A 23,848-nucleotide genomic window follows, 5' to 3' on the forward strand; every position below is an offset into this window, starting at 1 on the left:
AGCTCCACAGCGTTACCTGAGAGGAAACGAACTCTCTTGCGTGAAGCAGAGGAAACAGATGAGAACGCCCAAGCACCCAGGGTGCAATTTGTGGTATAAGAAGCTGGTGGTGAAGGACGTGGGTTGGAGTAGAGGGGCAGGGGAAAGGAATGAAGGCGTTGTTGGGGGAGTAAGCGAAGGCGCCAGAAGCAACAGTGTCAGAGACCCCTAGGGACAGCAGCGAGAGCACCCAGCTGCTATCCGATGCAGAACAGCACATTCCTGAACCCTGAGGCCTCTGCCCACCCTGTACACCATTTGTTTCACAGCCCTGTGGCTCTGGTTCCTTTTGTTTGACAAGATAGGAAATGGGGGCTCAGGGAAGGTTTGCCCAGGGTCTTGGACCTAGCCAGGACCAAGAAAAACCCGCCTGGCTCCAAGCTCACAGATTCCTTCACAGGCCTGAATAGAGGGAGGGACAAAGAGAGAGGGGGCCTGGCTGGTCCTGGAACTCAGGCTTCAAGCTGCCATGGTGAGGACAGTATGAATACAGGGCCAAGCCTTGTAGAATCAGGGTCTGTCTGGGGCGCTATAGGCACCTCCGTAACCCTGAAGCCAAGGGGCCCCCTCCAGGCCTGCTGTGCTTCTGTGGGCCTGTCTCCCCGGCCCGCAGCACGGGGCTGCGGACTTGAGGCCTGTGACTATCTCAATAGAACCTTTCAGGAAACTGCCAGAAACTGCTCGCCCTGGGCTCTGCGTCAGGGTGAGGTGGTGTTTCTGTCAAAGACTACAAGACTCAGCCCAGCAGTGAGGATCAGGCCGAGGCCCTACAGAAGGCAAAGCTTTTTGTTTATTTGTCTGAATTTATTTTATTGTGGGACAGGGTCTACTTTTGTAGTCCTGGCTGTTCTGAAACTTGTCATGTAGACCAAGCCAGCCTCAAGCTCAGAGATCTACCTGCCTTTGCCTCCCAAGTACTGAGATTAAAGGCATGCACCATCACATCCAGCATTTTTATTTTTTATTTGAAGTTTTTAATCGGCTCAAATTATTACAAAGATCCCCAAGGAGGCCTTGGGAGAGGGGAAGGATGTGGAGAGGTGGAGAGGCAGCGTTGTCCCCCGTCACCACACCTGCCCTTACACCCCACAATGTGTATGGAAGAGGGTCACAGACCCTTTCACTAATGGTACAAAACCACCTTGGCAGTTGGAATGGACAGCTCCATCACCTTCACACTGGCAATGGGCTGTCCCCCTGCCCCACCCAAGTCCAGGTCCTCTGTGGGCAGGTCTGAGATCCCCACGGAGGCACGGGGGAGAGTCTCCTCCTCCAGAACCCAGGAGGAGGAACCCAGAACCCAGAACCCTTGTGCCAACAAGGCAAGACAGTCTAGGCTCCTTCAGTCTAGGGCAACCTTGAGACCAGGTACTCTGCCCCACAACTGCTCAAGAACCTGTTCCTGGGCAGAATGGCTCAGTGGGAGGCTACAACCAGGGAAGGAGGTGCCACCCGCTGCTTATCGCGCAGCCCTTCTTGAGCAGCAGGACACCTGAACAGTTCTGCTTTCCCGGCTCTGGAGGCTATGGCGACAGAACCCTGGCCTGCAGGGTGGCGAGGGAGCATGGTCACGCTCGGGCCCCCAACTCTCCAATGCGCTGCCGCAGGTGAAAGGCAAATTCAAACATGGTGGCCGCAAGGCTCTGGTGGATAAGGTACCTAGGCAGGCGGCCCTAGGGAAGGGAGGAAGAAGTCACACCAGCGCTAGCCCTCAGCAGGGTCTCCCTTTAGCAGCCCACACTAGTAGGGGTACCCTGGGCCAGAGACAGATGTAGCTCTGGAATCTCCCTGCTCCCCCCTCCCCCCGCTTTGTCCCTAGAGGGAGGAACACGTTGTCCCCACATCTTGGCACTAGCCATAGACACAGACACAGGTTGGGGTGGGCTGGCAGCCAGCCATCCCTCCTGGGGCCTTAGGAATCAGAAATAAGAAAGGGGGTCACGTGCTTCCCAGTTCAAGGCCAGAAGGCTATCTGGACCTCGCCAGCAATCCAGTAAAGGAGACTGAAAGTGGGGATCCCTGCGTACCACAGAGAGCAGCCAAGGTCACAAGGCAGCAGGACTCCATTCCACAGGGCCCGCTGCTGCTCCCTGCCATGCCCTCACCTTGAGATCCGTGTTAAGAATCCAGACGAAGGTGCACACTCGGGGGTTGCTGGCTGACCTGAGCACAACGAAGCCTCCGGGACCATTCTCTCCCCTGAGAAGGGGAGGACCACAGGGGAGGGTTGCCGTTGCTGAACGGAGCAGGTCCCCCGGCTGTCCCCACCCCATTCTTGGCCCAGCTGGACTGTGCTACGGAAGGGGCACAGATGACATTCGAGGAACTACCTCCCTGCCTCAGTATGGCTCAGAGCTGGTGCCAGGGGCGGCAGGACCCGCTCCCTACCCAACCCTGTGACACTCAACTCTGCCGACCTCGGCCTGCTCGTGCCTACACTGGCTCCACGGTGGCAGGGCGCTCACCGTTTCCCCAGCCCTTATCCCCTCTGTGCAGACACGTGAAGGGAGCTGTAACTGTGAGACAGCTGCCTAGGGTGGCACTTTTCACCTCTTCCCCACCCCCACAGCATCGTGGCCTCCAGAAGAGGGCACCTTCTCTGGAGGCAGCTGGCCCACGGGCTGCTGTTCACCTCCGATGGCCTTTTTGCTGAGCACAGAGGACACAAGGCTGCCCATCCCCTACAAGGCCACCATAGCCAAGACATGGCCCTGATCTCAAGTTCTTGAAAAGCGTTCCACTGGAGCCACCTCTTGGGAGATATAAGAACTACTTGGCACGCCGGTGCTAAAGTCTGGATCGGACAGGAGGGAGGCTAGTGCACCCTTCCACTCTACCAGCAAAAACGAACGAACCTAAATTCCACTCCCCCTCCATTCACACAGATGAGGAAGAAGAGTCAGTGGGGGCATGGAAGGGGACAGGGAAAGGGGACTTTGGTCTCCCAAGGCGGAAGGGTAAAACCCCAAAAACTCAGAACCCAGCACCAACTGCTGCTGGTTCCTCGGCCCATTCCTGGGCCCCTCCCAGCCAGCTGCCCGCTACACAACCCCGCCCCCCTCCAGCCTCGGTGATGGTGGTACATACGGCTCCAGGCAGCAAGATCGGCAGGGTTAGGGCTGGGCTGGGCTGGGCAGGGCCTGGTAGGCGGGTGTGTGTGTGTGTGTGCTCCAGCTGCACCCTGCTGTTCACAGGTTGACGGAGGCCACACTCACCTGACATACTTGTGCGTGGGGGGCCTGGCGCAGTGTGTGGTGGCGATGCCCGATGACAGGTAGCGGTCTCTGCGGCGTTCAATGCGCCGGACGTTCACAAAGTCCCTGGAGGAGAGGGCAGGTTGGAACGCGAGTCCCGAGGGTGGGAAGCCTGGCTGAGAGGGGAGGACCTGGGCACTCACCTGGGGGACACAACACCGCCTGCAGCCCCAGATGACACGTCATAGGAGACAAGGGTGTTGTCCTCCACCCTCTGGAGTATCTGAAGGCCAAGCAGGGAGAGGCTGAGGCACAGGGGAAAGCCCCACACTGCCCCAGCACCTCAGGAACTCTGGACTAGCCTCGTCCCTGCGGGGACACTGCACTAAGAGCCGTGGCCACCTGCAGGCCCAGGCTGCAGATGAGGTAAGCACACTGAGTCCTCTGGCCTCTCGGCCTTCTCCAAGGGAACCGAAGCGACACCCATTTTACAGAGAGAAGCTAGGTGCCCTGGAGGAAAACGGGCACGAGAAGCTACGACTGGGCCCGGATCCGTGTGGGCAGAGGTGGCAGGCAGGCCTGGGTGGCTCACCTGGCAGGCGGTCACGGTCTTGTTCCACAGCACCATCTTCTCAGGCTGCAGGATCACTTCCTGGTACACCAGCTCAGCAGGACAGGGCAGGAAGGTCTGTAGGAGGGGGTCAGGGCTAGGTGAGGCCAGAAGAGCAACCCCCTTGGGTTGAGGGATCTGGCAGGAGCATCTCAGACAGGGGAAGTGTCTCTGAGACCCCCTTCCCTACTCACCTTCAAGATGAAGGTCTTGCCATGGAAGGGAACCTCAATGGTGTATACGGTATCCCCATACTCCTGTGGCAAGGACAGAGGGTGACTGGTTTTTTTGGGGTGGGGTGGGGGAGCCTTTTGGCACAGGAACAGGTGACGGGCAAGGTAGGAAACTCCAGAGTCTGGGGACATCTGAGCAGCCATGAGAACAAGGTGGTTCTGGCAAGTGGGACCACGTGCAGAGATCAGCTCTGCGCTCACGTTGAAAGGCAGGAGCTCAGCTGTGACTGCAACCATGACAAACCAGAGCCACGGCTCCAAGCTGCCAAGGGCTGCCAGATGAACTGGCCAGCAAGGACCTGGGCACGCTTCCCTGCTTCCCCTGCTCTCTGCAATCTTTTTAGATAATGTTGTTTTGATCATGCAACAAAACACCACACATGGGACACAGGCTGGCTTCTCAGAACCTGGATCCCAGGGGGCCAAATGGCAGGGAGGCCTGGGCTGTGGAAGACGGGGAGACAAGAGTCCAGTCCAGCTTGGCCTCCTGCTGAATGGCTGACCCCAGGCTATGGTTAGCTCCACCACCTCCCTGGGGCAGAGATATGGTTCCAGTGTACTCAGCCCTGGGGTTCACTTCTCGGGAATCAGAAGAAAGGGTCGGAGACTCCCACCACAGGCAGGTGGGGCAGGTGGGGTAGGGGCTGCTTACATTGCTCCTCTCGAACTTCCAGTTCTCCTCTTGGGCCAAGATCTGGTCCACCACTGCGGTGGCTTCCCTCCCCTGCTGGATGTACTCCCGCTCCTGGCCAGGGCAACAGAAAGGGCTCAGCCTGCAGCCTGGGCCCTCTGTGCTCCAAGCCCGCTCTTTCTCCACACATTCCACAACCCTTCTGGAGACCAGCCCAGCTGGATGTGGGGTCCAGGTTGCTGTCCCTGGCCCTGCATAATTTCTGTAGCCTGAGGGATTGGCTGCTGTTCCCGTGTCCTCAGGCATGGGGGAGGTCAGTGGCCCTGACCAGCCACGCACTAGCTGGCACCCAGGCCAAGGTCTACCCTCTGCAGGGAAACCTGTCCAACCTGGCAGAGCCCAGCACTGACCCATTCCAAGGGTGGGGTAGAGGTGAGCAGAAAAATACCTGGGCAGAGAAACTTTTCTTCCCAGTGACTTCCTCATCTGATTCATTGTCAGACCCTGTGGAAAACAAGATGACAATGGCAAGGGGTAGGAAGCGAGAGTAGGAGGTGGTGGGGTTCACAGATGAGTGAGTGCAAGAATGTGGGGGCTTAAAGTGTGTGGGAGAGGGTTGCTGGCTTTCCCCAGGGAGCCTGAGAGAAGGAACAAAAAGAACAGACCCAGCCTACCTGGTTCCCACACAACTCCTCCCTACCCAGCAGCTCTCACCTGCAAAGGATTCTGGGGGAGAGTAGAACTGGCCCTCAGACAAAGCACCAGAGAACAGCAGGGGTCCACGGGCAACAGCAGCCTGGGCAGCAAGATACCCTGAGGACAGAGACACAGGCGGCTGTTATTCCAGACCAAGGGTCCCCAATCTCATCCTTGGGCTCAGGGAGACAGCTAGGAGGGCAGAGGGCTCGGACTAAGGCACCTCTTGGAGCTGAGAGGATTTTCTCAGAACCCAGGCCCCCCCAGGCCCTGACCCCTAGCACTCACATCTATCCTCTTCAGCCTCCTGGGGTAGGACTTTGAAATCAAGGAACCAGGTCTCCAGCCAGGCCAGGACAAATGAGACAATGGGGAGCAGGTAGCCGAACGCCCCTTTGCTGAGCAGCTGAGACAGGAGGAGAACACTGAATTCCATGGCAGGAGATTACCCTAAGCCTAGAGCCCCTTCCTGAAGTCACCAGCTCTGGCTAGACAGGCTATCTATCCCCTATCTGACACCAGTTGCTTAGGGGCCAGCTATGGCACACGCCTCTAAGATGGATTATGTGTGCGGCAGAGAGAACTGGCTAGAGGGTGTGTCTCGGGAAGCGGAGAGCTTGCCTGACAGGTACAGAGCTCTGGGCTCTATTCCCAGCACTTTATAAGCCAGGGAACTGGCACATCATGCCTGTGACCCCCAAACTGGGGCAGCAGAGGCAGGAGGGTCAGAAGTGCATGGTGACCACCGTATGAAATCCCGTTTTGATGAAGAAGAGAGCCATGTGTGGTGGTAAGGTAAGAGAAGAGGGGAGACAGGGAGAGAGGAAGGGCGGGGACAGAGAACAGATACCCCAGACCTTCCGGGAGAGAGGCCCACCCTCAGGCTAGATGCCTATCAGACCAGGTAGATCCCGAGCCACTGACCTGAGAGAGGATGACCTTGACAATGAGGAATGCACTGGACACCAGTGTGGTGACCTGCGGGGCAAAAAGCAGGGCGAGAGGAAAGGCGGAGGCTGGGGAGTGAGTCCTCCCCACGCAGCTCTCACACCAGCCCTGACCAGGGAAGGCCTTGGGGTTGCCTTGGCTGGCGTCTTACCGCAATCACCCACCAGTGCTGGAGCCGCAGCACGGCATAGCCCAGGAGCAGCCCGGAGAAGCGGAAGAAAGCCAGAACCTGGTGTGGAGAGGGGAGGCACCGTGACCTCAGAGGCTGGCCGGCCGGCTCGCTTCCCCAGAGCTGCTGCATGGCACCCTTCCATTCCTGGGTACCCGCCCCTCGGGTGACGACCGTGGCTCAGTGCTTCCTTGGCATAACCTTTGTGTAAACTTGTGCTCAGTAGTTCTATCTCCCTGCCCCTGCCGTGGGCTCTCTGAAGGTGGGGCCCCATTTAGCAGCTTCGTGAAGACTGAGTGCTGCCGGGGGATGAGCTGATCCTCCCCTACCGGACTGGATGTGGGATGTAGAGGGAGAACCCGGCCAAAGGTGCTTCCCTGCGCTCTCTCGGAGCCTGGGGTCACTCACAAAGATGTCAAAGAAGGAGCTCTGAAAGCTGTAGTGGATGATCTCCTGCTCCAGGTTTCTCCGGATGCCAGTGTTGGTCTGCAGAGGAAGACAGGAAGGGCTCTGAGGACAGGACCGACCTGAAGGCCGCCCCTCCTCCAAGAATGGCCAGGAGCCCATGCTGAGGGTATCCGGAGGAGAGTTAGAAATAACAAGCCACCACCCAAGAGGGCCCCTGAAGTAACAAGGGAACTGAGCCAGCAGCCCAGGACCTCAGGCACCAGTTTGGTTCCTCAAGGACCCAGGCAGCCCACACAGGCCAGACTGAGTTTCGAGTATACTACCCAAGAAGGTTCAGGCCTGGAGGCCCAGGCAGAGCTCGTGAATGGGTCCTGGGGACGGTCTCTTCTATAATGTTATTTCTCTTGTCACTTTGGTTCTCTGTCTTGCCAGCCACCATCCACGTGGGGTGAGGGGGGCTGGGTGGGTATTGGTGTCAGACAGGGCCCCAGGTGGCCAATCAATCAATTAGGTTTGTGCTTAATGAGTGAGATCCATCACAGTGCTGCTGCTGCTGTTGTGCCTCGAGAAGCCAGCGGGAACAGCCAGCCCACCGAGCTCGCTCCTGTCCCTGCTCAGCCCACCACGGATTTTCACCGAGACCCTTAACACCTTGGCTCAGACTCTAATGTCCAGGGATCTGAGAGATGAGGGAATCTGGACAGATTCCAAGAGCGAGGCTGTATCCCGACTCTTCAGAGGGGGTGGGAAGGCTAGCCCCTGGGGAGAAGACAGGATTTTGGTAATGGATCCCAAAAAGACCCTTATTGATCTGCTAGGCCAGGGGCTTCCTCCTCTGGGCAGGTCATGGAAATTTTGGAGTTTGTTTGCTACAGGGTCTCGTTTACAAGCTCAGGCTGCCTTCCAGCCCTGTGGGCAGACAAGGATGACTTTGAAATCCTAGTCTCTCCAGTGCTAGGATTACACGTGTGTGCCACACCCAGCGTGGGGGGCACTTGTTACAAGCTGAGGCCGCTGAGCTTGGATCTTGGGGTAAGCCATAGTTAGGGGCCCTTAGAAAGCTCCTAAGTGGGGTAAGCCAGATGGCTCCGTGAGTAAAGGTGGCTGCTGCCTGATGATGTAAACATGACAATCTACGCTTGACCCGTCAGCACACATGAAGATGGAAAAAGAGAGCTGACTCTGTAAGGCATGTGCTCCCCAACCCTCTCTCACTCTCCCTTCAGGATAAGAAAATAAAACAGAAAGCCCAAAATTAAGAATATTTTCAGCTGGGCACGGTGGCACACTCCTTGTAATATGGGTACTCAAGAGGCGGAGGTAAGCAAGTCCCTGGTTCAAAGCCAGCCTGGGCTAGTCACGAACCCTGTCTCAAAAAGATACTTTTTTCTCCCTTTGTCTGTCTTGTGAAACACCACATTGATTCGACTGAGAGCTAAATCTGGTATTCCAAGACTTTCTTGCATCTGAATGCAGTTTGTTTGAGGGTTAGGTTCTGTTACTTCACATGAGTTCTCAAGGATGCTCAGCGCTCCCAGCTGTCAGCCAAAAGATTTTTAAAAGCAAAATTACCACCATCTCCCCAGTTCCTCTCTGGTTATAAAATATGTATTGAATTAGGGGTGTGGGTGAGATGTAGGGTTGCTTGAATGCTAGCTGGGACCGTGAAAAGGAAGATGCCCAGGACCTCAGAAGCTCGGCCCTTTATCAGTGAGATGATGGCTGGTGCCCCATCACCTCAAGGGTACCAGTTCATCTCAGAAACCCAAGGGCAATCACCCACCTCATCCCACCTGCCTCACCCCGCCAGCTCAACATAACCGGAGCCAAAGTTACTTCCTGTCTATCTTGCTGCTAACTAACCCCTTTCCCTCTTATGTCAAGGAAGGCCAATCCTGGGACTTGAAAAAAGGGCCTTTACCAACTATAACTCTGACAATGAGCCCACACTTCAGACGGAAAACGCAGGCGGCCTTGGGGTACTGAGATACCACAGCAGAGAGGAAATCGAGGCGGGACCAGGCCTGGGACACCTTGCCTGAGGGCCCTTGACTTTGTGAGTGCTGAGGCTCAGAAAGATCGGGCCCAAGGGTGGGCCAAGCCTTCTGGGGTTGTGGATGCTGCACTGTGAGACAGCTTCATCTCCAGGCCACTAGGCAGCCTTCCCCAAAACCAGGGCCACCAACCAGGAACTGGACGTCTTCACTCACTCCAGTGCATCCTCTGCTTTTAGCATAGCACCTGGGACACAGCAGAGTCTCAGGGCATGTTTGCTGAATAAATGAGTGAACTTGAGCCAGAGAGCAAAGTAAGGCAGAGAGAAGGCAAAAATGTCCCCAGCTCAGCTTGGAGGTGATTCTCCTCCTATTTGCAGAGTTCCCACTAGGGGGCAGTATGGTGCAGAGGCTTACGCGGCCAGCCCAGGAGTTGGAGATCTTGCTCAACTAGGCTCCTTCAGGTTCTTGCTGAGAAGCCTAAGACAAACGACCACCCCATCCCCTACCCTGGGCCCCACATCACTCTTTATGGGGAAGGCAACGACAGCGGTTCTATTTCCCATCCTTAACTTAACCCAGACAGTCAAGCCCATGGCTGAGGCAACCCTCCCACATGGCAAGTGGGTGGGTGGGTCTGCCTCCCCAGCTTCGTGGGCCCCCACTCACATTGAGCTCGATGATCCAGAGGAGGGAGATGAAAAGCAGGTCGAAGGTGACAAAGAGGCAGAAGGTGCGGCGGACGTCAGAGATGGCCCTGCGCTTCTCCGGAGGTGGCGAGGCGAAGCTCTGGCTGTGGGACAGTGAGGTGCCCAGGGAGGCCAGGGCTGGCAGGCTGCGTTCCAAGTCACAGGCCAGCTCACCGGGCAGCTTGCTCATCCTGGTGGGTCCCCACGTTGAAGCGGGGACAATGGGGGCTCAGCGGCGGGACTGGGGGAATAGGTAAATGGCTGTCAGGGTCCTGGCAGTCCCTGGAAATCCACCCTTTTCCACACCATCCCCAGGTACCCTATTTATTCTACAACATCTCTGGGCTCCCCATCCTGCACCTGACCCACAGCTCTGCTCAAATCCCCTCACGCACCAGGCTCCAAGCATCTCCCTTGCTCTACGCTGAAGCCTGGAGGTTCTGGGATCCCCGAGCAGGGCACTTACTGGCCTGTGAATCTTGGGGATACGGCCTGTTCCTGCACAGACTGAGGCTCAGCCTCTGGTCCTGTCAACAGCCTTTGGCCTGCCTCTGCCCCCACCCTGGGGAGAAGAGGGCCCCAGGCTCTGTTCTTTGTTTTCACAGCACAAAGCCACATTCCCTCCCAGCAGTCAGCCTGGCCCCTCCACCCCTAATCCATGGCAACTGGGAGGGACTCCCGAGCAGTGTCGCAGCACCAGTCCCTTCTCTCTGGCTCGAACAACCCAGCCTAGTCCCAGCTACTAGCAACTCTTCATTTTCAACAACACTTTCTTCAGAAGGCAGCTGGGGGAAGCTTCCAAAGCAGGAACCTGCTGTTCCCCCACCCACTACCCTCCCCCAGCTCCCCAAGTCCTGGCAGAGGGGTGAGGTGGGCACGCTGCCAACTTCTTCTAATGAGGCGACACTCAGATCCCAACTTATCGCAGGCCCTTGACCCTTCAGTCAGGTCCCTCCATGTGGCAGCCCTGTCCAGCCTCTGACCCTTGACCCTGGCCTTCCTGCTGTCTGGAACATTCTTCCCCATCCCCAAGGCTCTGCCCAGAGAGTGACCATTCCCAGCCCCCAGTCAAAGCAAGGCGCTTCTCAGTACTTTGCTTTCTTCAGTGAGCTCACTGCTACCTGAAATCTCATTTTTACACTCTACCCTTCCTCCCACTGGGTGGTGTCGTGCAAGGGCTTTGACTGACTTGGTCACTGTTGTCTCCCGTGAGCCTGGCGCCATGAGCGGCACACAGCAGGTGCTTCATGACTGACTGTTGGGTAAATGGACACTCCATCGTAGTCTGATTTATTTTGTGTAACTGACCCTTTAGAGGATACCCAGTTGACCTTACAGTCGCCTTTTGGACTTCTGGGAACAAGAGAGGATATTAAAGCAAAAAGCCAGCCGGCAGAGGCTCAGGGAGGTTGAGTAGGATTGGAGTAGGGACAGAGAAGACAGTTGGTGCGGCAGGAAAGGAGACTGAGTAGGGCTGGAGACAGGGAGGCAGCTGATGCAGGAAAGAGACTGAGCAGAGAAGGTGACGGTTGAGCCAGGAGAAGCCGAGCTGAGCCAGAGAAGATAAGATAGGAGAACCCACACAAAGCAGAGAAGGAAAAAAAGGACAAAGAGCTACACTCCAGAAGGTCTCCTGGCCCTCAGCCCCATGATGCACAGCAGGGAGAATTGGGGCAAATCCTAATGAGAGAAGCCTGTCGCTGCCGGGGCTAACCCACAGTTGCTGCCCAGGGTCTGCATGGCCGTGTTCACGCCCAAGCAGGACAGGATGGCTCTTCACACGGGAGAGACATCCAAGGCACTGGGAGGAGTGGATTTATCTAGCCCTGAAAATCGTGTGCAATTGCAGTGAACTCAAGAGACAGAGTGAAGTGGAGTCCTTGGTGCCATGCAGGCCCCGTGTCAAGGGTCCCTGCTGCAGGCATCTGCTGAACTACAAGGGGCGCTGTGCCCTGGGTGAGAGAAGGGAAGGCCTGTTAGGAGGCAGAGAGCGGCCAGCTCCAGCATGAGTCAGCACCGCAGCGTGGTAGGGGGAGTCCCAGGTACCCGTCCCTGATTCCCAGAGGCAGGGTGGAACCAGCCTCCTTTCTATCTGTTGGTGTTGACTCTGTTAAACCTCGTCTCCATCTGCCACCTTCCAGGTCTTTAACCTACCAAGTCCTAAAGGGGATCTAGCAGAAGGTCCATCCCCCTGCCTCTAAGCAAACCCTGCACATAGAGGCACACAGACTGTTCTCAGCAGAAAACCCAAAGCCACCTCCCAGGCCTAAGGACTGCCCCGTACATGATCACCTAGAGAGTACTGAGGGGAAGCTGGGCTTAGCTCCAGAAGACGGGGCCGTGACAGGCCGGGGGACTCCCCACATCCATCAGTGGCTTGGTGCCAGACTGCACACTCAGCACATCCCTCAGTGTGTCTGTGCCCCATCTCCAGGCTGGTGACATTTCCTGTGTCCTCCCCAAATGTCTCCCTTTCTCCCTTCATCACCTCCATGCTCTTTTGCAAAGCAACTTTCTACCTGTATGTAAGACAATCTCGTCTGTAGTCCAGAGCGGCTCAGAATCCACCTTCCTTTTCTTTCTTTCTTTTATCTCTCTCCCAGATGCTTGCTTGTTTGTTTGAAGGGCAGGGTCTCAGGTAGCCTATGAAGCCTCGGACAGCCATGAACTTCCAATCCTGCTGCTGCCTCCTGATAGCTGGGAATAAAGTATGTGCCACTATGCCGCTGGCTTATGCTGGGGACTGAACCCAAGGTTGACTGCATGCTGGGCACAGACACTCTGCCAACTGAGCTATGCCCTCACCCCAGCTTGTATAGGGGAGGAATCTGAAGCTGGGCACGACAGCACAAGCCTGTAATCCCACCATTCTGGGAGGCAGAGGCAGGCGCATCACTGTGAGTTCAAGGCCAGCCTGGTTTACAAAGTGAGTCCAGGGCAGCCAAGGCTACACAAACCCTGTCTTGAAAAAAAACAAAACAAAACAAACAAAAAACAGGGAGAGAGAGAGAAAGAGAGAGAGAGAGAGAAGAGAGAGAGAGAGATTTGAGCTGTGTAGAGTGAGTTCAAAGCCAGCCTGGGCTACACAGTGATATTCAGCCTCCCCTCCACCCGCTGCACAAAAACCCAAACCCAAAACAAACTCCCTGTAGGAATTTGGGGTGAAGATGCTGCCCAGAAATGGAGCCCCTGGCTAGCATGTGCAAGACCCTTATCTTGGACAGAGTTCAACCTCTGGTGTAACAAAAGAAAAGGAAAGAAAAAGAAGAAAACAAAACAACAGATTTTTAAAAATAGAAGTATCGTGTCCTCCCAGAGTCTAGAAGTCTAAAATCAAGGTGCCAGCAGAGCCGTCTGAAGTGTTTGGCTCCCCTGCCTCTGGCGGTGCCCAGCAATCTGCCATTTCTTGGCATGAGCTCCCCAGCTCACACAGCGCTCTCCCTGCGTCTGTCATCTCATAAGGACACTAGTCACACAGAACCAGTTTTATTGGATTAGGGGCCCGCTTGCTCCTAGGTGATTGCACCTCATCTATCGTGGCCCCATTTCCAGATAAGGTCATACCCTGAAGAACAGGGGTTGCAGGACTTCAGTATGTCCCCTCTCAGGGACGCACCACAATCCATAGGCATTTCGGATTTTTAAACTATTACTGTGATGTGTATGGGTGTTTTGCCTGCATGTGTGTCTGTGTATCACATGCATCTCTGGTGCCCATGGAGGAGAGAAGAGGATGTCAGATCCCTTGGAACTGAGGCTGTGAGATGTCATGTGGGTTCCAGGACTTGAACCCAGGTCCTCCCAGTGGGAATATGTTCTCTCCTACCATACAGGTCCCCGGGAACTGAACTCAGGCCGTCAAGCTTGGCAGTGGGCACCTTTATCAAATAAGCCATCTCACCGGCCCTATTTTGTGTTTAGAGACGAGGGTTCGTGTATCCCAGGGCTTGCCTTGAACTCTGTTTGTAGCTAAGGCTGCCTTTGAATTTCTGGTCCTCTTGCTGTCACCTGCTGGACTAGTGGTGTGCGCTCCCACACGAGTATGTGGTGCTGGGGGCAGAGGACAAGCTACAGAAGCACTCTGCAGTTGCTAGAGCCTGACACTTCAGCTTTACAAAAGGCTTCTTCATTTGCTTATAGAACTGATTGATACATTTTGTTTGCCTGTTTGTTTTGTTTTTCAAAACACTGCTTCTTTGTGTAGTCCTGACTGTCCTGGGACTCTAGACCAGGCTGGCCTTGAACTCACAGAGATGTGCCTCCCTCTGCCTTCCGAGTACCGCCTGGCAGAGGCGGCAGATCTCCCTATGTAGGCCAGGCTGACCTCAAACTCAAACTCCAGTCGTGCCTCCTGAGAGCGGGATTAACAGTTAAGTCACACTCTTGGTACTCTATTTATAGTCCCTCCTCTGTACTGGGGATCAGACACAGGGCTGTGTGTGCGCCGTGCAGCCGAGCCCCAGCCCCAGCACTGCGGTTGACAGTTGAGGTACATCTTACTGAATCCACGTCCTATGAGCAAACATTTATATTTGTAGCTACCAGAAACACCACGCTGAATGACATAGTATGCGGTCACGTTGTCGGGCGTGTGGCATCCAGACAGATTCCCTAGAAGCAGCACCGCGGGGTCACCCTGCATGCGTGGTTTGGTTAGGCGCTGCCAGATTCCCTTGGCAGCAATGTATGAGAATGCCTGTTTGCCCACAGCCCACAGGAAATACTGTCATCCATGTCTGCCTGGGCCTTCCTCTCCATTTAGCTCCCATTCAGGAGCCCTTCTCTGCACCTCCAAACATCTTTGTGCCTCTCTCTTTCTCGCTCATGTTTTATCTCTCCATTCCCACCCCCCCCCCCTTTCCTCCCTGGCTTTCCCATCCTTCCCTGGGCACAAGATTTGGGTGGCAGCAGCTTGGGTGTGAGACACACTTAGAGCAGCAACCGTCCTGACACTCACACCCAGACATCCTTGTGGAGGCGAGAGACCCGGATGGGGCTGAGAGCAGAGGTGCTGGGGGTGGGGGTGGGGAGCTGGGAGAGCTGAAGATGCAAGTGTGTGGGAGGCTTAAAGAATGGCTGAGGCGAGGCTGGCCAAGAGCCACCCTCCTCACAAAAGCAGCTCCAAGTCCACAGAGAGCCGAGGCGCTGGTCCCCAGGAGACCACAGCTGACTCTGAGCCTCGGTGACAGGGACTAATTACAAACTTCTGTTTCTAAGCAAGAGAAACTTAAAAAAAAAAAAAAATCAACAAAACTTCATTGGAATCCACAGATAAGAGAGCTAAAAACCAGATTTCTGGTAGCCAGGTGTAGCTCAGGGGTAGAGGGCACACTTAGCATACACAAGGCTCTATCCTCAAACCACAAAACCCAACAATCTGTCTGCTGTGGGCAGCGGCTGTGGTAAGGACCCACACACCGGCCTCTCCGGTCCCGGTCCCAGCATCACCCTGGAGGCCTGGGACACAGCAGGAAGCTCAGGTCATTCAGGTGACGTCAAAAGGCCTTTGGCAGCCAGACCAGCTGCTCACAGTAGAACACCTTGACCTGGACCTGACCCCAAGGAGTTCCCCAAGCACTTGTTCAGCCCAGAGGTCAGAGGCTGGTAGCCACCAGACCGGCCTGCTGGAGGCTGAAATGAGGCCCTGGGAGCAGCAGGCCACCCCCAAGCCCACTGCCTGCTGTCACGGGCCCTACCTAACTGCCTTCTGAGGTGTCAGGAGGGGAACCGGCGCATGTGGCAAGAAGAGGCAGTCCCGCCTGGGAGGGCTGCAGACTTGATAGCTGTGTGCTGTGGAAGTGGAGCTGTGAAGGTTTGAGTGGGAAGGAGGGAGGGGGGTGGGAGGGGATCAGAAGTTCTGCCACCCACGGCTGGAAGAGGGAGAGGCGGGGGATGGGCAGCGCGGATGTACGAGCATGGCGGATCAGGTCCCGAGGCGCGAGGCACAGGTCGCCACAACCTCAAGGCCCCACGGCCCTAGGACACGCTGGCAGAAGGCCGCCTTGCAGTGGGGATGCTGAGTTGGGGAACAGACTCTGGAGGTGGTAAATACAGGGAAGCAGCTGGGTGGTAAAGCACAACTGCCTCGTGGACCCAGACCCGGCCCCGTAAACTAAAGAAGTGGAAAGCCTGGCCTGCCCTCTCCCCAGCCCTGTGATCTGGGGCAAAGCAGAACCTTCCTGAGACTTGGTCTCCTCCGCTCCATCATGTTAATTTTTCAGTGCTGGGGATGTACGCCAGAGTCTTACAGGTTGAGCGAGGACTCTGTCTGATGAACCATACCCATAGCTGTCTCATGTACCTCAGGCTGGACTGAACTGTGTAGCCAAGGACAGCAGTGAACTTCTGATCCTCCTGCTTCCACCTCCCAAGCGCTGGGGCTGCAGGTGAGTGTGACCAGTTCACACAGTGCGGGGACTAAACTCAGGGCTTCATGCATGCCGGGTAAGCATGCTGGAACTGAGCTACATCCCTAGCCCTAAGCTGTTTGGTTTTCTTTAGTTTGGTTTATTTTCTGTACGTGGGTGTTTTGCCTGCATGTATGTCTGTGTACCACATGTGTGCCTGATGCTTCGGAAGCCAGAAGAGGGTGTCAGAAGCCAGAAGAGGGTGCCGGATGCCCTGGAACTGGAGTTATAGATGTTTGTAAACCTCCCTGCAAGTGCTAGGACTTGAATTCAGGTCCTCTTGAAAAGTAGTCCATGCTCTTAACTGCCGAGCTACATCTCCTGCCCCTACTAAGATGTAACTTTCAAAAAGCACTTATTGTATTATTTATGTGGATGTGTTTATGGATGTATGCATTTGCACATGGGCACTCTTGAAGGCCAGAAGACAGTGGTGGATTTCAAAGCTGGACTTACAGGACGTTTATTTTGGTTTGGGTTTTTTTTTTTTTTTTTTTTTTTTTGGTTGTTTTTCGGTTTTGGTTTGGTTTTCCGAGACAGGGCTTCTCTCTGTATAGCCCTGGCTATCCTGGAACTTACTCTGTAGACCAGGCTGACCCCTCACTTAGAGATCCACCTGCCTCTGCCTCCTGGGTTCTGGGATTAAAGGTGTGCCCAACCGCACCTTGGTAAGTTACAGGCCATTTTGAGCCACCCGATACTGGAAACCGAATGAAGTCCATGTTTCTTAAAGAGCAGCAAAGGTTCTTAACTGCTGAGGCATTTCTCTCCAGGCCACAAGATTTTATATGTATATTCAGCACACCTGGCCTACACACTTGAAAGTGTTAAACTGGCAAATTTTATGTTACACACTTTATCACACACACTGACTCTTCTCCTTCCCCATACCCACCCCCAAGTGTTGCAGCTTAGCTTCTACAAACACGGAGGCTTTAAAATTCTTACCTCACAGCGATGCTGTGTGTACAAGCGTTGGAGAGACAGGGGTCGAGGGCTTAGTCAGGGGCTGAGGGGCAGGCGTAGCAGATAAAAGGGACACAGAGCTTAGCCGTGGTGTGCGGAGACCATGCTCACTCCAGGGACAGTTGGTAAGAGCCACTCTGAAGGGCCTGGGTTCAAAGCTAAACTCTACAACCAACCTGCTGCGTGGCACAGGGTAAGAACCCCCAACCCCTCATTCCGGTCATGCAGAAGGCCAAGTTACTCCAGCTCCAGGCAAAGGCAGATTCCCAGGCAGAGGTAGGGGCAGAAGCTGGGGTCTGTCCTGGCTTCCTGTGGAGGACCTTAAGGAGTGTGCCAGGCTCCTTAGCACTGACCCTTCCTGTCACCCTTCCATACAGACTGAGGAAGCAGAGGGGAAAGCCCCAACTGTGAAAACTGGGCGCCTAGGTTGCAGGGGCACAGACAGGGTTTTTATAGTTCTCTTCCCCAGGCCAGGGCCGGAGGCCCCAAGCCACCCACCTGCAGCTCCATATCCTGTGGACTACAGCTCCAAGAGGGCACATACTGCCCACGGCAGGTGTATGCCCTGACTATTGCGAAGACTGGTTAAGCCTCTGCTATTGTACCTGCTATGCTATTGCAGGGGATACTTGTCTTGACCTTGACTGTCTGCACAAGGAGACAGAAGTGCCTGGAACAGTGGATTCTTCAAGAATTCCAGATACTGAGGACAGGCAGGCAGTCCACCCCAGGACGTTCCGTGTACCCCAAGAAATGTGAGCTATGGGGGACTTGAACTTAGCACAAAGTGAGGGAGTCAGAGAAGCCAGGTAAAAAACGGGTGGCAAGCCAGGAGAAGGACCAAGTGGCTTCTCACCTTCCTGAGCCCTTCGCTCCCTGAGTCACTCTCCCTCTTCTGTAGAATGGGACAAACATCAGCACCTTCCTGGCCCTGCAGAGATGTCTCAAGGAGGAAGCGACCTGAACATCCCTGACATACCCGCCTCTTCTGCAGAGAAAGAATCCATGCGTTGTCTCTGGGACAGGACTGGGTACCGGGTGAAGCATCCCCAAGGATGCCCTGGTTAAAAGTGAGTAAGCAGCTGGGTTGGAGCCAGACTTCGGGTACAAAAGACAGCAGCCCTGGCCTGTGTCCTGCTGCAACCACATAAGCAACAAACCCAGACGGTAGCGGCCCTCCGTACCACTCCTTCATTCATTCATTCATTCACTCATCACATACCAAGAGACGAAAGGATAATCCCCTAGGAAGTACGAGACTGCCTTCCAAAAGCTGGCCCCTGCTACCTTATAGAAGAGCATGGCTGTCCCACCCCAGGCGTCTTTCCACTGAGCTGAGACCTGTTACACAACAGGCTTCACTAGCCCCCAACAGGCTCAGCAGCCATCCAGCCTTCACCTGGGGAGCCCAGGGCGCTCTCACCATATCAAAACCACCAACAAAACCTTGGGCTTGTCCTTTCAAATCTAGTCAGTATCTACTTTCTTTTCCAGGCCCTCCATGTCACCGTGCCTCAGCCATCTCTCACAGCTCTAGCTCCTTCCTTCCTCCTCGTCCTTGACCAGTCTGTCTACCTTAAGCCAGTAACCACAGGAACGCTGTTAGGCCAGACAACATCTCTCCCGTCTTCTAGTGGCTTGCAGTGCAAACAGAGTAAAGGCCAAAGTCCCCACTATGTCCACGGCACCCCCACTTCATCCCCCCCCAACTCTCCACTTCGGCCACATTGGTCCCTCCCTGACCCTGGAGATACCAACTCTGTTCCAACCCCAGGCATCTTTCACAGATGTCCCCTGCTCCACTGTGGTTGGTAGGGAAGCAGCTCCACAGAGAGCACTTTCTTGAGCCCGTATTTAAGCTCCATCCTCTTTGCTTTCTTTCTTCTTGGTCACAGCACTTGTTACTTGTGCTTCCCGCCATCTTCTCACACTGGGAGCTACACTCCATGAGAAGAGCAGGAAGTCCCTCACCTTGCCCACTGCGCCCGGAGGAGCACATCATGAAATGTGTGGAAGGTGATACACAGACCTCTCTCCCCGGCGTGCTCTGGGCTGCACAGGGTCACTCGTGCCCAGCCCTCAAAGTAACCTTCCTGAAACTGGATCTTACCCATCCCGCATCCTGCCCTGCTCAGGGCCCAGGCAGCTCCTCCACAGCCAATGGAGGAACTGATTTCCCAAGCAATTGTGGGCGGGGGTGGGGGTGGTGCTCTATGAAAATGCAAGGAAAAGACCCCAGGTGAGTTAAATCCCCCCAGAAGAACAGTAAGAAGGAGGAGAGGCCCTGGCATTTTTCTCTAGACATGGGGTCTAGTACCTGACCCCCACAAGCCCCCAACTCCATGACCGAGGGCTGCTCCCGAGCACGGTAGAGCAGGCTCCCCACTTCCTCATTCCAGAACCACCTCCTCTACTGCTAGAGAACTCCTGTAACTCTCTACCGTCTGGGTTCTTCTGACCTCACGACTCCAGGTCAGTGCCACCCTTACCCCATGGCTAGACCTGAGCCTTGACTGTCCAGGCCACAGTGACAAGCCACAGGCTATGTACTAAGTAAGCTATTCTACGGATGTGTGCAGTCTGCTGGGAACTGGAGAGGGGGAGCAGGTCTGGGGTCAGCACTGAGGCTGGCCCTCCTTGCCCAAGTGACCAAGCCTCATCCACAGTTTCCTTTCCTGTAAAGTGAAGATCAGAGAGTAGCTACCTAATGGAGTTTGAATAAATGAATAAATTCCCCCTGTGTGGTATCTGTGCTTAATGTATGACAGCTCCCCCTACTCATTTCTTACCACGGGGTACAAGGCTGCGGCCAGGCAGACACAGTAGGCCACTGTGCCCACATCAAAGGTCCACCTGGCCTGCTGGACAGGACTCTGCCTCGGGAAGCTTAGCAGGGATGGCTTTCCTGTTCAGTGCCTCCTACCCTCACCTAGACACAACTGACCTACAGTTCCCTAATCAGACACCCACAGAGGGCATGGAGAGGCCCATGGCCCCGAGGAAACGGAAGCTTGAAGGGAGCAGGACATACATGAGTGCAAACCCGAAGAAGCTTCCATTTCCCCTTTCCTTCAGGGCAAGCAGAAAGAGGAGAGTTTCGTCAGCACAGGAACTAGCCGCTCCTTTCTAGACAAGGTTTCTGACCACACAGTAACTGGAAAGCCCAACCTCAAGTGTCAGGTCTGCTCGGCCACTCCCATCCCCCTATCCCGCCCTGCCAGCATGCCCCTAGCTCAAGAGACTCCATGATCTCTAGCTGGCTCAGGGACTGGTGAGTCAGATGCCACTCCATTCTTGAAAGATGCTGGGTGAAAACTGAGGCTGAGGAAGTCAAGTTCCCAAAGTCAGATTTGAAAGGGCCAGTGTCTTAGAGAGCTGTCAGCTTTCTCAAAATAAAGGCCTGACCACAGAGGCTCCTCCCAGGCCCAACTCTCACCAGACAAAAGCCTATATTTGCCTCACTGCAGCCAGAAAACATCAGAGGGACACACAACTGGCAAAATGGCATACGCACATGTACAGAGATACGTACAAACAAAACACTCATGCACATAAAATAAAGAAATTAAAAATGTTTTTTAAAAAAGTGCCCAGCAGTGGTGGCACACACCTTTGATCCCAGCACTGGAGAAGCAGAGGCAGGTGGATCTCTACGGGAGCAAAGGTCAGCCTGGTCTACAGTAGAGCAAGTTCTAGAACAGCCAGGGCTATACAGAGAAACCCTATCTTAGAAAACAAAACAAAACAAAAGATGGGTGTGGTTGCACACAGGCTTTTAATCCCAGCACTCTGGGAGGCAGAGGCATGAGGATCTCTGAGTTCAAGACCAGCCTGGTCTACAGAGCATCTACAGAACATCTGTGGACTAGGACAGACAGGGGCTACACAGATAAACTTATTTCAAAAAACAAAACAATTTTTTTCTTATTTAAAAAAAAAAAGGCAGTAACAAAGGCCCAGATATTGGTCTACAGCACAGCCTGGCCCAAAAGTATCCAAAATGACCACAAACACCAATATTCTAGACACCCCCACAGTCTCCTAAGGAGATACTTTGTCACAGCTAATCATGGGAAAGAACCACTCCTTTCTCTTTCACTATGGTCTCTACACCCCTAGTAAACTCAGCCTTCATTCTCAGCATATTTGAAAAGCAGCCTCTGGGCTTTCTCACCCTCGGGTTTTCAGAAGTCTTTGTATAGTCCTCTGGATAGAGAGGAATGCTTACCATGTCTATTCACCCACTGTCTTCCCGAGCTGACTGACTCAGGACTGGTCTGGGTCTTTTCTGTTTGTTTTCTTCAGTGCTAGAACTGGAGCCCAGGGTAGCATGAAGGCTTGGGAAATGTTCTACTACTGAACTACCTCTCCAGATAACTGTTTCTGTTTTTGTTTTTTTTTTTTCAAGACAGGGTTTCTCTGTGTAGCCCTGGCTGTCCTGAAACTCACTATGTAGATCAGGCTGGCCTCAAACTCAAGAGATCCTCCTGCCTCTGCCTCCAGAGTGCTGGGATTAAAGACATGTGCTGCCACCAACACCTGCTGCCCAGCTTTTTTTATTTTCCCCTTTGGCAGTGCTAGAAATGAAACCCAAAAGCCTGGATCTTCTTCACCCCTGAATCTTTACTCAGCAAATTCAAATCCTGTTCCCAGTGAGTCTACAGTTTCATTTAGGACCCAGGGACACAATGAGAGGCAAGCCATACCAATCACCCTCAAGCAGCTTATGAAATGAAAAGGCACAGCCAGCGAGCTAGAGTGTTCTTATAGAAGTCATGTTAACTAATGTGTGTTTATTAGGCACTCATAGGCCTGGTAGTTTTATGCGTACGCTACTTCATTTATTCTCACAACTATACAAGTTAGACACATCACTATCTCCATTTTCCAAATGAGGACAGGGAGGTACTGACTTCATCAAGGTCTCAAAACAAGATCAGAACCCAAGGAGGCTGGTGCACAGGTCTATATCCTCAGCCACGGCGTTCAGAGGTGTTCAGAGGACACAGAAAGACATCCAGCCTTTGGGGTGGAGGTGGGTGTTGTAGAGATGGTGCTGTCTGAGCAGGACACAGAAGGACAAGTTAGAAGGAGGCCCAGCAGATCGGAGAGGAAAAGAGACACTGATGCATACAAAGGCATGGAGACATGAAAGACCCTTTGTGAGCGAGCCACGCCCTACAGAACCTCATTGTTGAGATTCACACAGAACAATATGATCATCCAGCACTCCTCCAAATCGTTCTGGGGATTCAGCCTTTCCCCACTGGCAACGGGAAGCAAGCAAAGGGGCCAGGCGCAAGCAAGCAACACAATCAGACTCGTGATCTAAAAGTTTGCCAAGAGCTAGAGTTTGGAGACTGGGCTGCGAGCAGTTAGGACTGCAAGCTGCCGGGAATGGTGAGAAACCTGTCAGCAAGGGTGGTGACACAGAAGGTTCATGGAGTTAGCTATTCCCTCTGAGCAAACTGAGGGTAAAGGACGTAAGGCAATTCAGGAGTTTTTTCTCTGGGATACAAGAGCGGGAAAATGAATGGACAGAGAAAAAATCGGCTCAGGTTTGAAACAGGCGAACTCCTTCTGAAGTGCAGCTGTCCCACAGGCAGCTTGACAGCCAGCTAATTTGAAGCGCCAGGAATGGGATGTGCTGGCAGCGTCGATCTGGATGGTCAGTGGACGTGGACCTGAAGCTACAACAGTGGATGAGACCATCCAAGATCACTGCACAGAGAAGCAGTTTGGGCCAGAGAGAATGAAAAGCGGTTCACGAGGAAAAATCAGGAAATACAGGGGAGTCAAAGGGTGGGAGCATGACAGGAATGCGAGCCAACGGTAAGAGGCACTTCTGAGAAATCAAAACTTTGAAGGGCCTTTCTAAAATCATTAGGAAGCTATGCGTGGATGTTTCCAACGGAAGTTGGAGGAAACATCGAGCAGCAGAGATGCAGACTATTGGAAAGTATGTTTTCCTCCTCGTGATTCTGATCCTTTCCCACACTCAACCACTGCCCCATGATGCTCAGATAGATACCGACTCCTCGCCTCTCCTCTTACTATAAAGAGGAAGACTTAGGAAAAGGGACCATAGGCGCCCTCCCGGGCCTTCCTGAGTGGGTAAGAACGAAGATACCCACTCCCCAACCGTGCAAGCAGAGCACCAGGGAGAGGAAGGGGGCGGAACCCGGAGAGCGAGGGGCGTGAGAAGGGCCGGACCGAACGAAAGACGGACACCGGGCAGGGAAGCAGGATCCGTCGGCTAGAGACAGCTCTCGTACCACCACCCGGTCCCAGCGACCGCTGCAGGACCCACCTGCTTCATGTCACCACGGGCCCCACTCTTCCTGCCTCAGCCGCAGTCCCGCTCCACGGCCCAGCCAACTCCTCAGAGCGGAAGGAAATCTCCCAGCGGCGCTATTTCCGCCGCTGAGCCCGCCCCCAAAGGCAAACCGGGAATCATGTGGCCCTGAAGCTCCGCCCCAGTCCCCGCCTCTCCTCACCCGGAGCCTCAGAGACAAGAGCCGGAAGTCGAGCCTTAGCTAAAGTTAGACTGTTTAAAAGCGGGGAAGAACTCCAGAGTGTCATGGTTATTAGACCATACAGGCCTGTGGAGTAAAAGGGAACTGTATGAGGGGTGATATGTGGGCAAAGATCCCTTGGAGAAGTACTTTTTTTATTTTTGAGACAGAGTCTCAGGTTGGCCTTGAACCAGGAATCCTGTTTCTTCAGCCTTCCAAATGCTGAGATTACAGACTTCACCACCACACCCATTACACTTTTAAAGGACTTTTGTTCTCCCTTGGTTTTTAACCATCTCCCTCAGGAGCAAGTATACCTGTCAGGTTTAATGTCTAATATTTAATATTC

General features: G+C 54.3%; 1 protein-coding gene across 4 annotated transcripts; it reads right to left on the reverse strand.

Annotated features, from left to right (window-relative positions):
* Window positions 1-983: 983 nt before the first annotated feature.
* On the reverse strand, window positions 984-23,442 carry Stard3 (StAR related lipid transfer domain containing 3). Of its 4 annotated transcripts, XM_060386803.1 has the most exons (16): window positions 23,295-23,413; window positions 12,131-12,308; window positions 9,592-9,852; window positions 6,929-7,006; window positions 6,503-6,580; window positions 6,328-6,381; window positions 5,692-5,809; window positions 5,422-5,520; window positions 5,156-5,211; window positions 4,729-4,821; window positions 4,038-4,100; window positions 3,826-3,921; window positions 3,437-3,516; window positions 3,255-3,359; window positions 2,145-2,238; window positions 984-1,712 (listed from the first exon to the last, which is right to left on the reverse strand). In XM_060386803.1, exons 3-16 carry the CDS (start codon window positions 9,799-9,801, stop codon window positions 1,608-1,610), a joined length of 1,329 nt encoding a protein of 442 aa, XP_060242786.1. In that variant the 5' UTR covers window positions 9,802-9,852; window positions 12,131-12,308; window positions 23,295-23,413; the 3' UTR covers window positions 984-1,607. The 4 variants fall into 4 exon arrangements, with proteins under 4 accessions (XP_060242786.1, XP_021515546.1, XP_060242785.1 ...); XM_021659871.2 differs by lacking the exon at window positions 12,131-12,308 and having other exon boundaries at window positions 23,295-23,442; XM_060386802.1 differs by lacking the exons at window positions 12,131-12,308; window positions 23,295-23,413 and adding an exon at window positions 10,078-10,239.
* Between the last annotated feature and the right edge of the window lie 406 nt (window positions 23,443-23,848).

The sequence above is a fragment of the Meriones unguiculatus genome, chromosome 7 (assembly GCF_030254825.1).
Source record: "Meriones unguiculatus strain TT.TT164.6M chromosome 7, Bangor_MerUng_6.1, whole genome shotgun sequence".
NCBI classification, from domain to species: domain Eukaryota; kingdom Metazoa; phylum Chordata; class Mammalia; order Rodentia; family Muridae; genus Meriones; species Meriones unguiculatus.